The 15,028-nt window shown below is 40.7% G+C and overlaps 1 protein-coding gene across 1 annotated transcript in view; it reads right to left on the bottom strand.

Moving 5' to 3' along the window:
- MYO16 (myosin XVI) overlaps positions 1-15,028 on the bottom strand; it is a 411,612-nt gene that overhangs the window by 21,340 nt on the left and 375,244 nt on the right. Inside the window, 2 exon segments of the mRNA XM_032611435.1 lie at positions 9,880-9,991; positions 9,994-10,039. Coding sequence (XP_032467326.1) covers positions 9,880-9,991; positions 9,994-10,039 — 158 coding nt within the window.

Raw genomic sequence — 15,028 nt, 5'->3', positions numbered from 1 at the left:
TTTATTACAGAAATTTCATGTACATATAAAAGCAAAGAGAATATGGAGTGAAACTCCATGGACCCATCACCAAGCTGCAGGATTTTCAGTATTTCAGTCTTGTTTCATCTACTTCTCATTATCTTTTTTAAAAATTACAGAAATTATATTATTTCACCTGTAAATTCTTGAACATGTGTCCCTCATGTAGCTAAGGGACATTGTTACACAGAGGCATCAGAAGAACCCCAGAGCCTTGGGGTAGAGAATCCCACTGTGTTTTCCCACGGGGATGAAGACCCCTGATTGGTGCTGGGGGCGCATTCAAGGTTCATCTGAAGCCCCTTATTTGTTGACTTCCATCGGAAGTGGGGTCTCCATCACAGAACCATTTCTCACGCACACTTATAAACCTGCTCTAGCTTTCTCAGGGCACATCCCTCTCCCAGACCAGACTCTGGGGCAATAATTCCCAGCAAACACAGTTCTACGCCCCTCCTTCCATGTACTCTTTCTGCGGCAGCAACAGTGTTCTTCCCTTCCCTTGAACTCTACCCACACACCCCGACTTCCATTCATGCCAGAGGCTCCGAATCATAATGTCTGAACACCAGTGTAGACCATCAAAATGACCTGCGTGTTTGACTATACACACGTGGGTACTTGGGTCTATGTGTAAACAAGTTATAAGGCATTGATTCTAGTATTATAGCCTGTGTGGTCTTGGGGGAATTAATTCACTGCCTTATACCTCATCTATGTCATGTACATAATTCTAGTTTTTATTGGATAAATCCTCAGGGATCTTCTAGCTCTAAACTATCTAAGCCTTTTATGATATCTGTGTATAGGTAATATTTATTGAGCGCTAATTTTAGCTAGCATCACCGTATTGATACTAAATCCTCATAACAATCCCACAGGGCAGGTCCTTTGATTGTCCCCATTTTTAAGCTGAGAAAACTCAGGATTGGAGAGGTTAAGTCATTTTCCTCAGGGTCATGAAGTTAGCGTGCATCAGCCCTGGGTCCGAGCCCAGGCAGAGAGGAGCCACGCGACACTGCTAGGAAATGGCAGAGTCAGCAGTTCCATCCGCCATTTTCAACCCGAGTTCTCAACTACAGTGGAGGAAACTGAATTAAATGAAGTCCAAATTAGAGATTATTCAATATGACTTCAAAGTATCTTTAATGAAACGGAGGAGTGGAGCAGGGCTTTCTGAATGCCTGAGGAGCTCGCTTTCTTGACAAACCTACGTTCTGCTGCTCAAAATAGATAATTGCACCAGATTCTAGATTGTCAAGTGAAGACTTGCTTCCCCTGGCAGTTTGGCTCTGAATCAGAAAGCAGTACGAATTCCAAAGAATCTATACAGTTCCTATAAAAAAGATGAGGTTGTAAAACCTATATTTGAATACATTTCGTGGATTCTAACCAAGGGCTCCTTCGCTAGGGGTCTGGATCTTTCTTGAGCATGAGTGAAAAAAACCACTCTCCAAAGTTCCCAGAGTCGATGTGGTTTGCTGCTACCACAGCACTAGGTTCCATGTGGCCTTGGAGTCTATGTAAAGAATGCAGAGCTTCTGGTCTGGTAAATGGCCTCACCCAGTACTTTATCACCATAGATTATCCTTACAAGGCACCGAGGATAAACACAGCACAAATAAAGAAAGACAATCTTCATAGAACGGTAAATGGAAAATCAAATGTAATGACTGTATTCTTTAATTGTCATTTTTTCTGAGGCCCAGCCATAAAATGTGTAGTCATCAAGCAGCAAGAAAGAAAATCATACTGAACATAAAAAATGGCCTAGATAGAATTTGTCCTATCTTTATTTCCCCACTAAACATCTTTAGATTCACAGTATTTTGTTTGCTATAACTACAACGTTCTAGCACTAAAAACTGTTCTCTAATCTAATGATAAATAACCACACGTCCAGGGAATAATTAAATATACAAAAAAAGATCTAAGTCTGTGTTCGCATCAGTAAAAGGATGGCAATTAAAGTAAGTGATAGCTATAATTACCCACGCATAACTATATTTCAGCAAATGAACAAACAGATAATTATTTCTGGGAAGCAGAGGTAGCATGCAGATACTGGCATTCCAGAGAAATCGTTTCCTTGAAAATAACACTACTTCTGATTCAATGAAAACTTCAAGTTATTTTAAACATTTATTCCCATCTTGTGCCTTTATTTAGTAAGCATATTGACTATACGCTGTGAATTGTGAACCAGTACGACTAACCGATTTGAGTTATAATGACCGTGTATATATCATGTGCTGTACATATATCACATCTGATCAGTTTTTATCATACCGACCAGGAGAGGTTTTCTGACTCTGGCCCCGGCATAGGACTTACTGGTTCTTATGAAACAGGCAACGTGATTCCAATCAGTAAATGCTGTTACTGAGTGCCTGCCTGAGTACCCAGAGAATTGTGCCGGTATTTTAATAGTCATGGGAAGGTTTCAGGAGCCCAGAAGCTCATGGTGTCCACACAGGTGACTCAAAATAAACATGTCATGTTGCTTTGAAAGACTGAAATCCCAATTGAAATAATTTTCCTTTTGTGCACATAACTCGAGATTTTCAAGTGATCTTCAATGAACAACAACGCAGAACTAGTTCTATTTTAAAATCTGGTCTCTATGAGCATTTAAGGGATAACGTGTAAATCTCTGTTTCAGGGTTTGAACATACGCTATCAGTTACATACTGAAGTTTTGAAGCCTGATATTCCTAAATATTGAATTTTATATGATTAATTTCAGGCAACATATTCCACAGAAATTTCCATTTGGTCTAGAGGGATTTTTGGTTTGTTCTGTTGGTTTTGGGGTTTATTTTGATTTTTAAAGTAAGACTCAGAGTTTTTTGTATTAAGTTTTCTAGGACCATTTACCAAGCCGTAGCTTTTGGCTTTTGACTCAAAACACAGACAAATTAAATATTTTGGTAAAGGGGAGTGCCTATTTTCTCTTTCCTTGTGGTAGAATAAGATCACCCAAGGTGAGCTAGGGAGGATGGCGGGGAGTGAAAATTTAATAAAAATGAAAGGATATATGGTTATCTTTTTAAATGTTTTTGCATTCAGTTTTGATCATCCAATACATTTTAAATTCCCTTTTTGTTTAGCAGCTATCCTTAAATGCTCCAAAATTGAAAATAAAAAATGAATTAATTACCTTCTTACTAGATATATGCAACCTTTGTGAAACAGTCTCTTATCACATACTTGTTGACTTATTGCTATCACTCAAATTCCATTGTTATTATTTTAAGAATATTGAATTTCAGTATAAGGGTATACAATGTTTTTGTTACCCTTTTTGTAAAGGGTTATCATCAGAGATTTCAGAAAGCAATGGTTTTAAAAGAAAGATTATATCTCCATATTTCCATCTAAACACACACACACACATAAATCTGAACATGACACATTAACATGGAAAGTTTTACAAAATGTCTATTTTAATCAAGTTGGAGCAATCCATCATAAACACTCAGTTTTATTTTAAGGACAGAAAATCAGGAGGTAATTCTAATATCCAACAAATAGGGCTGGGTTATTTTAAATCATGTTAGTCCCATCTGATGAGATGCTATGCGTCATGTACAATTAATGGGCAACTGTAAACAATGCAGTTCTGCATTTGTTGACCTAGAGATATACCACGTGAGATTTCTAAGGGAAAAAAGCAGATTGTTAAAACCACGTGTACAGTGTAACTCAAGCTTTATAAAAACAAAACCAAACATCTTATATAAACACACACATATACTTGTATGAAAAAACCAGAATTCTACACAGTGGAAGATTAGACATGTTTTGGGTATTTCTGGGTAATATAAGGAATGGTAGGTTTTACTCATTGTTTATTCTTTCCTGTATTTCCCAAATTGTCACATAAAACATGTACAGCTTTTATAGCCTGCATCAAATTAAAACGCCAGATGAATAGTAATACGTTGTTGAAGAAGAGAGGAGAAAACTTAGGAAAGACCCATGCTCTGGGAACCTGGGAACCGGTACGTCTGTCTGTTCTTGGAAACTGCAGCTCCTTTCCCTAGAAATCTTTACCTTCTGTATCTTCCCAGTGTCATTTCCTCCCATCGTACCAAAAAGCCTCTGTCTTACAAGCCAAATACTTCCAACCAATCGTTACATGGAATCCCTGCTTAATATGGGGGGAGGGGTAGCATTCAGAAACACTTTGGGGTTTTTTCTCTGTGTGTGTGTGATGAAAACAATCCTTTTCCTGCGTGCCAACAGAACACTCCCGCATTACCCTGGGGTCCTTGATGCTAAGCTTGAACAAGCCCTGCCCTAATCAACTATCCACCCCATGACTCCTTCCAAGTAAAGCGTGACTTGTGATGAGAATCGCCTGGCTAGATCTTCCCCAAGACCCATTCGCCCCCTCCTGCTGGGCAGGTCAGCAATGAACATTCTTGGGTCAGCAATGAACATCCTTGGGTGAGCAATGTGCTCAGATGAAAAACTACATCCCCTGACCTTACCTGGACCTGGAGGGAAGCCAGAGATAGGATGGTGAAGCCAGAATCTCTTGCCGGCCATGGAGTACCACCATCCTGGCTACCTCACAGCCATTCTGAAATACCCTCCCTCCCTCTTTCTCTCCCATTTTTTTTTTTTTTAAGTGGGGAATTGTAACTACCACACAAGTCAAGAAATAGAACGTTGTCCGTTACCCAGAAGCTCCCAACGTTCTCTCTCAAATCAGTATTGGCTTTCTCCTCCGCATGAAATCCCTGCCCTAACCTTCCTGGTGATCCTTTCACAAAGCTCTGCATCCTGGTCAGCCAGTTCTGAAATTTTATAGGATCTGTGGTAGGATCACGCGGCGGTTTTAATGTGCATTTCTCTAATTACGAATAAAGTTGGACTTCATTAAAAATGTTGACATGCCTTTTCATTTGTCCTTTCTGTTTTTCTGTTCAGTAGTCTTGTTTGTTTTTAAGTAAACTCTGAATATGGCCCTTTGTTGGTTAAATGTGTTGAAAATATTCTATCCCATTACATACATATACATATATATATATGTGTGTGTGTGTGCGTATATATATATATTTTTTTTTTCCTTTACGGTTAGCACTTTTTTGTATCCTGTTTAATTTAAGAAGCCCTTTCTTTTCCCATCTCTGAGGTTAAAAGATTATTATTCTATATTTTCTTCTATAAAGTTTATTTTACATTTGACGCTTAGATCTAAAATCTACCAGGGATTGTGTGTTTACAGCGTAAGGTAGGGGTCAAGTTTCATTTTTGTTCCTCACGTGGACAGCATTTGATTATTCTTCCTCCAATGCCAATTCTGTCATAAATTAAGTGGTTATTTATGCAAGCTGGGAGAGGTTTCTGCTTTAATTTTTTTTCTTCTCCTTCTTCATATTCTCTGGAAAAGTCTGTATAACAGTGGAATTATTTCATCCTTAGAATTTTGAGAGAACTTACCAGAAAAATCATTTGGGCCTAGAGTTTTCCTTGTAGGAAAGTACTCATTTACAAACTCAATAATTTAACATTTACATTACTATTTAGCTCTCCTATTTCTTTTTTCTATTTTGGGTTAGCTGTAATTGTTTTGGAGAAAAGTATTCATCTAAATTCACAAATTTATTTTGGCATAAAGCTGTTTACAATATAATCATTATCATTTTTTTAATTTCTGGAAGATCTGTGGTGGGTCCCCTTTTTCATCCCAGAATTGGCTACTTATGTCCACTTTATTTCTCTATCACCCTTGAAAGAGAATTCTCAATTTTATTAATGCTTCAAAGATTTTTTTCAAAGGATTAACATTTGACTTTGTTGCTTATTTTCTATTTCAGTAACTTAGGTTCTTGACTTTCTTGAATCTATTGATTACTCAGCATGTAAGTTTTAACTTCCAAACAGAACTGTTGTTGTTTTTAATATGTGCATGCTCTATCTTTTCCTTTTCTATCCCTTCACATTTAAATTTTCAGCATCCTCATGTATTACATGGTTTCAGAAACTTTAAGCTTTAAAATATTGTATTAATTGATTTTTAATGTGAACTTACACTAAATAAGAGTCTTTTAAAGTTTAATGGAATTCAATTGAGTTTAAATTACTTTCATGTATGCTTTTTTGTCTACCATCTGAGACTTTTCAATCTGTCGTACCTTGAAGATACTCCTATTCTACCCCCTTTGCTATCTTCTAGGTTGATTGACTTTTTATTATTCTATTTTACTCTAATAGTTTGGAAATTATACACCTCTCTACTGTTCTTTCAGTGGTTACCTTTGAAATTATAACCTGTTAATGTGATTTATCAGTGTATAATAGTAAATATTATTTTTACCCCCTCCTACCTTTACTTAGTTTTTTATTGTTCATTTTTCCTTCTTTTACCTGAGCATTCTGGGTCTGCCCATGTTTAATTCTTTCAGTTTTTGTTTTGTTTTGTTTTGATAAGATATCCTTAACTCCCTTCATTCTTACAGAAGTATTTTACTGTTTGTAAAATTCTAGATTGGCAGTTACTTTATTTGAGAATGTTAAATATGTTATTTCATTGTCTTTGGACTTCCACTGCTTCTTTAAAGGTAATTTGTCTTCTTTTTTCCTTTTTAACCTCTGGCTGCTTTTAAGATTCATGCTTGGTTACCAGTGTCTCACTATGATATGCCTAGGAGTATTGTTCTTTGTATTTATTCTACTCAGGCTTTTTTTATTTTAAACAAAAGTGACATTTACAGAAAGAGAGATTCACCTTTATTCTATGCACCTGCCTGTAAATTTATAGGAACACACTCATTCCTGTTTGTCAATACTACCACATGCCCCTCTGTGGTCTGCTGTGGTCTGGATGTTTGTGTCCCCCTAAAACGCATATGTTGAAGCCCTACCCCCCAGTGTGGTGGTGTTAGGAGGTGGAGCCCTTGGGAGGTGATTAGGTCATGTGGTGGACGCTCCATGAATGGGATTAGTGCCCTTATAACAGGGACCCTGGAGAGCTAGCTCCTTCCTTCCACCATGTGAGGACAAGCAGGAAGCTGGCAATCTGCAACCTGCAAGAGGGCTGTCATCAGTGCCGGCACGCTGACCTTGGACTCCAGCCTCCAGAACCGTGGCCAACACATCACTGCTCTTTACAGGCCACCCGGCCTGTGACGTTTTGTTACACAGCCCAGCCCTGGCCACTGCACCCAGCCTCTGGTAACCACTCATCTCTTACTGTCCCTGTGGTTTGCCTTTTCCCAAATGTCATATAAATACAATCATACTTAGAGTCTTTTGATTCTTTTTTCACTCAGTGCAATGCATCCATTTTGTCGTGTGTAATAATGGTTCATCCTTTTTTATTGCAGAGTTGATCCATGCACTGGTCAGCCTGTGAAATGCTCCCGATGGGCCCACCCAGAGGCACTCACACCTCAGGTAACCTCTTCCCATGATTCGACTGGACATATGGCCTGAATCCAACAAGCCAGATGTGTTTGGAGTGCTGGCTGTCCCCTCCATGAGCAGCCGTGCAGTGGGCGTGGCTTCCATCCTGGGTGCTCTTCCTTGCTTTCCCATGGTCAGCTTGCTCTGGGGGAAGCCAGCCGCCCTGTTGTGAGGCCTCCCTTGTGGAGACGCTCCTGTGAGTGATGTTGAAATCAGACCATCTTTCCAACCAGCCTCAAGATGACTACAGTTTTGACTGATAGCTGATTGCTTCCTCGTGAGGGACCCTGAACCAAAGGCACTCAGCTCAGCCGCACCCAGATTCCTGACCCACAGAAGCTACAAAACAACAGCCTCTAAGTTCTGGAGGGTAATTTTTACACAGCAATTAATAACGAATACAGTCCAGTCACCAACTGAAGGACAATTCATTTATTTCCAGTTTTAGGTGATTATGAATAAAGGTAGGATACACATTTGCATACAGGTGTTTATATGGACGCTGTTTTCATTTCTCTTCGGTAAATGCCCGGGAGGGGGGCTGCTGGGTCGTATGGAAAGCGTGTGTTTATGAGAAACTGCCAACTTAAACTTGTTTCTTATTGCTTTCATCAGTGTTGGAGAATCCTCTCCCATTTCTCACCACATCTTTTCTCTTGCCCACAGAGGAGAATCCTCTCCCATTTCTCACCACATCTTTTCTCTTGCCCACAGACTCTCTCTCCTTTCCCCAGAATTCCAAAAACAGTTCTCAGCATATCCTTCAGGTCTCTAAACTATGTTACTGGAATATAGGTTCTAAACCATTTTCTGGAATTTCCACTCTTCTGCTTCTTTGCGTTTCATTCTTGATATTTTCTGATTTATCTTCCACTTCCCTAGGATTATTTTTAATGGCTGTGTCTAATTGACTTTAACCTCATCCTCTATTGTACTTAGTTTTATGACTGCATTTTTCAGTTTCAGAATTTCCATTTGACACGTTTTCATGGTTTCTGATTTCTGCTGAGATTCTCATTCTTTGATCTCCTTAGGCCTAGTAAACATACTTATTTTAAAGTATATGGTTTTGAACTCCAATCTTTTGAACCCCCATGGATAATACACTGCAATGGATTGCTGTTTCTGCTTGTAATTTTCATCTGCTTTTGTGTCCTCATGTGCCTGGTTCTTTTTGATTATGTGTTGAACTTGGTATTTGAAATATGGTTTGTAAGAACATCTGAAGTCTAGAATACTGTAATTGTCCTTTGGGATAGATTATAATTTTTTTTCTCCAGGTACCTGTGGGCCCTGTCAATCTTGGAGGACCTCATTCCTGCCCCAGGGATTGAGAAGATTCATAGCTGAGCTGGGGTTCCTGGTTTTTCTTCTGACTCCCAGGATGGACCCTTCAAGGCTTCACCCCTGGGCCCTGGCAGGTGCTGGACTCAGCCTGTCCCCACAATCCTAAAAGGCACAGCCAAGCTTCTCAGCTACCTCCTGTGGACTCAGTGAATGCCCCCAATGTCCTTCAGAGAAAAGCCTAGAATATAGGCTTCTTTTCTTGGTCTTCATTGCATCCCATGCCCACCTTCTCAGTCTCTTCAAGAAAAAGATTGGTCTGAATTTTCCCTTCAGACATACTAGAAGCCTGGGGCTTCTTCTAGTGTGGGAGGAATAAGCTACTTGTTTAAGCCACCATTAGACAGGGTTTGGATACACACAGTCAAGCCAATTTCTACAGGATACCTTCACTGATACACTCACATCGAACACCTAAAGCCAGTGTGGTGTTTACCATTCCTTCAGTAGTATTTTCCTTCACACTTTTGAGGAATGAAAAGAAAAAGGGGAGGGGGGAGGGATAAATTAGGAGTTTGGGATTAAAATATACACACTGCTATATATAAAATAGATAACCAACAGAGACCTATTGTATAGCACGGGAAACTATACTCAATTGCTTGTAATAATCTGTAAGGGAAAAGAACACACACACACACACATATATATACATACACATATACACACACACATATATATCTGAATCACTTTGCTGTACACCTGAAACTAACCAACATTATAAATCAACTATATTGCAATAAAAAATTTTTTAAATAAATTTTTAAAAGAAATGAAAAAGATATATTTTCATTAAAAATACTGTTACAGCATCCATCGCCTCCTTCTGCCCAGTATACGTCTCATTTTATGCTGGTTCCCACAGACCAAATACTCCATAAAAATCTCTGAAAAGTCAACTAATACCGAATGCAATTTGAATTCTTTAACTTGAAAATAATAAGTTGACAACACACCCTAGAGTGATATTTCATACTTTATTACCCTTGTCCAGTTTTTAAGCCTACTTCATTTTTGTTTTTAATTCCATTCTCCCTAGAAAGTTGATACAACTTAGAACCTATATCTACTTACTTCCGGGTGTAAAGAAGTGCTTACCGTTTGCGACGGAATTTCCATTTTCGGCAGTGATCGCGCTGGAGAGTGAATTAGATAATTGAATCCCATGGTTATTTGCATTTCTATCTTGGGTCTCTGATGCGGCTTCCTGATGTTACCAAGATCATCTCGGCTAGTAAGGTTCATGTTAGTTCAAAACCTGAAACAAATTGTAAAAAAAGTTATTCTTTTCTGATAAAGTGTACTGAGCAAATTGAATCAAATAGTGGAAGGAAATAATAAAACTTATGAAAACAAACATTAATTATGTTTGAAACAGTAAATTAATAATCACCGTTAATCAAACGTATAGCCTACAAAATATTCACCAAATTTTGACATAATACTGTTAAACATAATGGGATGCATTCAGTGGCAATAATGAACTTCATAACTTGTTATTTTCAAACATTATTATGAAATTCTATAAAGAATTTTTGATGTCATATGTCTAATTACTTGTCATTACAGAACTGCCTATCTTGAGAAGGTTATCTCCTAAAAGAAGCATAGCAATTTATTCATGTTTCAGAAATTTTCTGAGTTTTTAAATTAAGTGGAGCTGAGGCAACCTTATAGCTTTGAAAAAAATGTAACAGATACATTTTCACTATCGTTACAAAGTTTATTATCCACTTAGGAATACTAAACTTCAAAACCCTACTTCTGCATTCTATACAGTAACAAAATTACCTAAATGTTTAACGCATGTGCCGTACTGAGTTCTCTGAGGTGAAGAACACAGACGCCACTGTCCAAATTAGGCTGAAGAGCTGAAAGACACGCTCCAACCCTCTGGGGAATTTCTGTTCAACATCAGGGATTTGCCATGTTGCTTCTGCCCCTTGTCTGTGGGTGCTTAGTAGGTTATGGGTATCCTCTTAGTCAGGCCTGTTCTGAAGTTTTAAGCCAATACATGATTCAAAAAGGATAATAAACGTAATATGCCTTATTATATTTTACGGATGGAGGAAGAGTTTACCCACCGTGATGGCAGATGGAAGCAGGGGGCCAGCCCCCCAGAGCTCATCTCAAGGCTGGCTTGACAGCATCCTAGCTCTCCCTCCTGGATGCTGTCTCCCCTTGCCCTTGAGACTTGCACTCAAATAGCACCCAGGCCCTCAGCATTTACCCAGATGCTCACCCTGACACGTTCCGTTGCTCGGGATGTGCGTTCCCTATGCCTGGGACGCCCTCTCCCCTCTCAGCCCTCTTCCCTCCCCACCATCAGTAATCTTGTTCAGAGCATCTTCTGTGCAGTGCAGTGGCCGCTCCTTTACAGGTGAGCAGGTCTGGTGTGCCCAGACAGGAGGCCGTTCCGGGGCTTAGAGAAGGAAGAGTTGGACAGATAGAATGAGGGCAAAATGAGCAGGGCTTTGACAACCAGGTGGAAGAGGTTCTATTTCCACGACCCAGGGAGTAGCTCCAGACTCCCTGCATTTAAAAAACAAGTAAAAAGGCTTTGGCCAGGCCAAGGCGGGAATCGCGGCCAAGGCGAGGTCGGGTGAGCGTCACCATCTTAGCTCTTGACGGCCAGAGATTATTGAACGGGCTGGAACTGAAAGAGTATCTATTCAACTTGGTCAACTCTATTTTGCCTTTTTAAAAATAATCTTCTGAAAATTAGTAAAACAGGTTTGGTGTTAAAGCTATCTCAAGACACAGACATTCACCTGCTTTTATTTCTCTTTAAGTTTTTTTTTTTTTTTTTCACTCTTTAATTCAGTTGTTTATTGAATGCTTACTCTGGCCAGACTCTCTCCACTAGCTGGAGGTCCAGAAATGAGCAGACAGGTAGCTTGGAGCGTCGCCCGCGGGACCGTGATTGACAACAAACAAGCTTAGGAACAAGCAAGAAGATGAAGGAACTTGGTGGGCTCCCAGCTGGGTGGCAGTGGGGCTGGGCAGCCCTGCTTCTCTGGCAGTGGGTCAGGGAACCTTCTCCAGGGGGTCTTGTTTAGGCTCAGAGCGTGAAGCAGGGCATAGCGCCTAGGTAACAGGGACGTCCTCTTAGGTCTGGCGGTACAGGACCCAGTCCTCTGAGACACTGTGTGAACTCCTGGTACGAGTACGTGATGCTAGCTTCCCCCAGAACGGATTTCTATCTCATAAACAACTGCTATATGTAAACTATAGTCGAACCCTCCATTTTTGCTATTAAAGTTAAAAAAAAATCTTCATATGTCCAATCAGCAGGTTCACTTGTAGCCAAAAAATGTTTGAAAATGTGTCTCGAAACTTAGGCTGTGATCCTTATGTTATCTACTAACATTTTCTCTATGTTTTTATCGTAAGAGCGCACGTCTGTCTATTCCAAGGATGGCTCTGGATTGGAATAAGGGAGCGAGTCCTTCTTAAGATGGAAGAATAAGTGGTCAACCTGATGACAATTATTCACACTGTTCTTACGGTAATTACCATCTCCTGCACGTTTATTATGTGCTAATCCCCTGCTAGAGGTGGGACTTGACTTACTTCTCATTTTCATAACAAGTCTGAAGAGCTGTCACTCCCTCGCTTGTTTTTGAGATGGTCACTGAGGCCTGAGGAGGTGAATCTACCCGCGAACACTTCACAGTGAGCCGGTGTGTTTCCGCTGGGTTTAGACCGAGGCGTGCAGGGCTCTGCCGTCCACCCACACCCATTCTTTGGCTTGGCCCCTTCTGTGAAGGCTTTCTTCCTTATTTCCTTTGCTGATGTAAAGAATAAAGCATCTTCGTTTCTGTGCCTTTATCACCCATGCCTCAGTGGTAATGAACTGGGAACCCCAGCTTGAAAAACTGTCCTCTAGACACTGAAATAGAGTTGCGACATCAATATCGACATCGCCACTTTGGGGTTATGCTTATTCATGACTATTAACCGAGGGATTCTTGGTCACTACATTCTGTGTCAGCCTCTTCTCATAAACACCCTGACTCCACGTTGAACCCGTGCATGAGAGCCTGTGCCCCAACTTGTTCATTTCTCGATCCAACCCCAATGAGGTTTTGACTCTCAAAAATTTGATTTTGCCGTAAAGTTGTCAGTTTCATGCAAGAACGGTTGCAACGTTCCTCGTCAAAAGTACACTCATTATTTAAACACCAAAGGAATTGCAACGGCATCCCATCAAGAGGACCCTGGCATGAAGTCTGAAGAAGGCTTGGCTATAAAAGTGCAGGTACAGGATGCACATTTTGTGGAAAATTTAAAAAAACAACACAGATCAAATACAGTCATCAGGTTTGTTCGTGCCTCCAAGCCGTGGTCATCAGGGTTTTGACGGTGAAGAAAAGTCACACCAAAAGAAAATATTTGAGATTCTCAATGAATCTAAGCAAACACGTAGGGAAGTGAGGGCCGGAAGATCCCACATAGAGATTTAAGGGTGCGTCTGAGTCTTTTATGTATCTCTGCATCTTGTGAAATCAGTGGCCTGTGTATTTCAGGGGCAGCCTTCTGATGGGCGCATCGTAACATTAGCTAATTCGAATTCCTGTGGAATTTTCTTGTAGCCTGTGAACAGGGTTTCTCTGTGACCGCCCCCTGCTTCCTGGTGCTGTTCTCACAGGTACAGGAAAGATGAGTCACATCGGGGGATGTGACTCAAGGATACAGTCTCGGTCTTCACATTTAGATACGATGATTGAACACAAGTACGCGACGAGGGTGCATTCAAGTTGAGTATTAGTCGAACGAGACAATTCTACCAAATCTCGAAATATGAATGCAAAAACAATTCAGTAGTCTAGTGCTAGCTTTTATATAACCAGAGTATCAGGCTGGGTGGGTGTGATGTTTTGAAAACTGTGGTTTTCAATAGGAGATGACACTGTACCCCACACCCGTCCCCCCTCACCCCTGACCTCTCCAGGGGACATTTGACACTGTCTGGAGACATTTTTGGTTGTCACGCCGGGGAGGTGGGTGCTACTGGCATCTAGTGGGTAGAGGTAAGGGATGCTGCAAAACCCCCTACAATGCACAGGACAGGCCTCCAGGATGAAGACTGGGGGACAAGACATCTGGCCTGGGATGTCAATAGGGCCGAGGTTGACAAACCCTGCTTTAAAAGTTAAGTCATGGGATTTCCCTGGTGGTCCAGTGGTTAAGACTCAACGCTTCCACTGCAGGGGACGCTGGTTCGATCCCTGGTCGGGAAACTGAGATGCCAACGTGTCATGTGGCGCAGCCAAAAGAAAAAAAAATGTTTTTTTAATTAAAAAAAAAAGCTAAGTCAGTTCCCACCAGTTCCCACTCATATCTCTCCACCGGTTTCTTATTTTGCTCAGATCACGATCCAAAGGCTTCCTGAGGCTGAGGGACCCTCCAGGACCCCGCTCCCTGCTCGCCTTGGACCTCATTTCCAACTGCCTATCTGCCGCACCCCTCCCCAGCCCCACCAGCTTCTCTGCATCCCTCCACTCATCCTCTCACTCTCCCGGAGTGAAGCCAGGGGCTCTGTGCTTTGTTCAGGGCTCCACGCAAACTACCCCGAGCAGAAAGGCCTTCCCAACCACCTTCCGGAAAACAGCACCCCTCTCCCTTCCCCAGGTCAATTTCTGTCCTCACAACTTGCTTTAGCTTTCTACACGGTCCTTCTCATCACATGACATGTTACGCTTCTAGCGTTTGTTTTCTGTCTCCACCTTCCAGAAAATCGACACCACGAGCTCAAATGCAATCTTGGTGCCTCCAAGGGTGCCTGCACATAGTAGGTGCTCAATAAGTATTTGTTGAAAGAGAGAGAAAAAAGAATAAATAACAAATGAATGAATACAAAAACATTGCTATAAAATATCCACTTTCTTAAAGAAACCACACTGTGTAACTGTGAAATAGTTGACAAGTTTACTAACTGAAGAATTCATGTGAATTATTACAGAGAAATCATACACCACAGTAATCATTTCTCCCCATTCACATGAGATTACTGGAAACATGTAGAAGGATTTCCACTGTTAATGATATGCCTTGAGTTCTAATCTCCACTTATTTAACATTTTAAGGTAAGGAAATTTCAGTGTGTGTGGTAAACATGTTTCACTCATTCAAAGGGCCAGAGCTGTTTGCTTTCTACCTAAGAGTGTTAAACTGGACAAGACACAATCGTCAAGATACGGAAGCAACCCACTGATGGATGAATGGATAAAGAAGATGTGGTACA

This window comes from Phocoena sinus, chromosome 18 (genome assembly GCF_008692025.1).
Source record: "Phocoena sinus isolate mPhoSin1 chromosome 18, mPhoSin1.pri, whole genome shotgun sequence".
In the NCBI taxonomy this organism is placed as follows: domain Eukaryota; kingdom Metazoa; phylum Chordata; class Mammalia; order Artiodactyla; family Phocoenidae; genus Phocoena; species Phocoena sinus.
The sequence above is the reverse complement of the archived record's forward strand: the minus strand, read 5'-3'. Positions and strand labels throughout refer to the sequence as shown.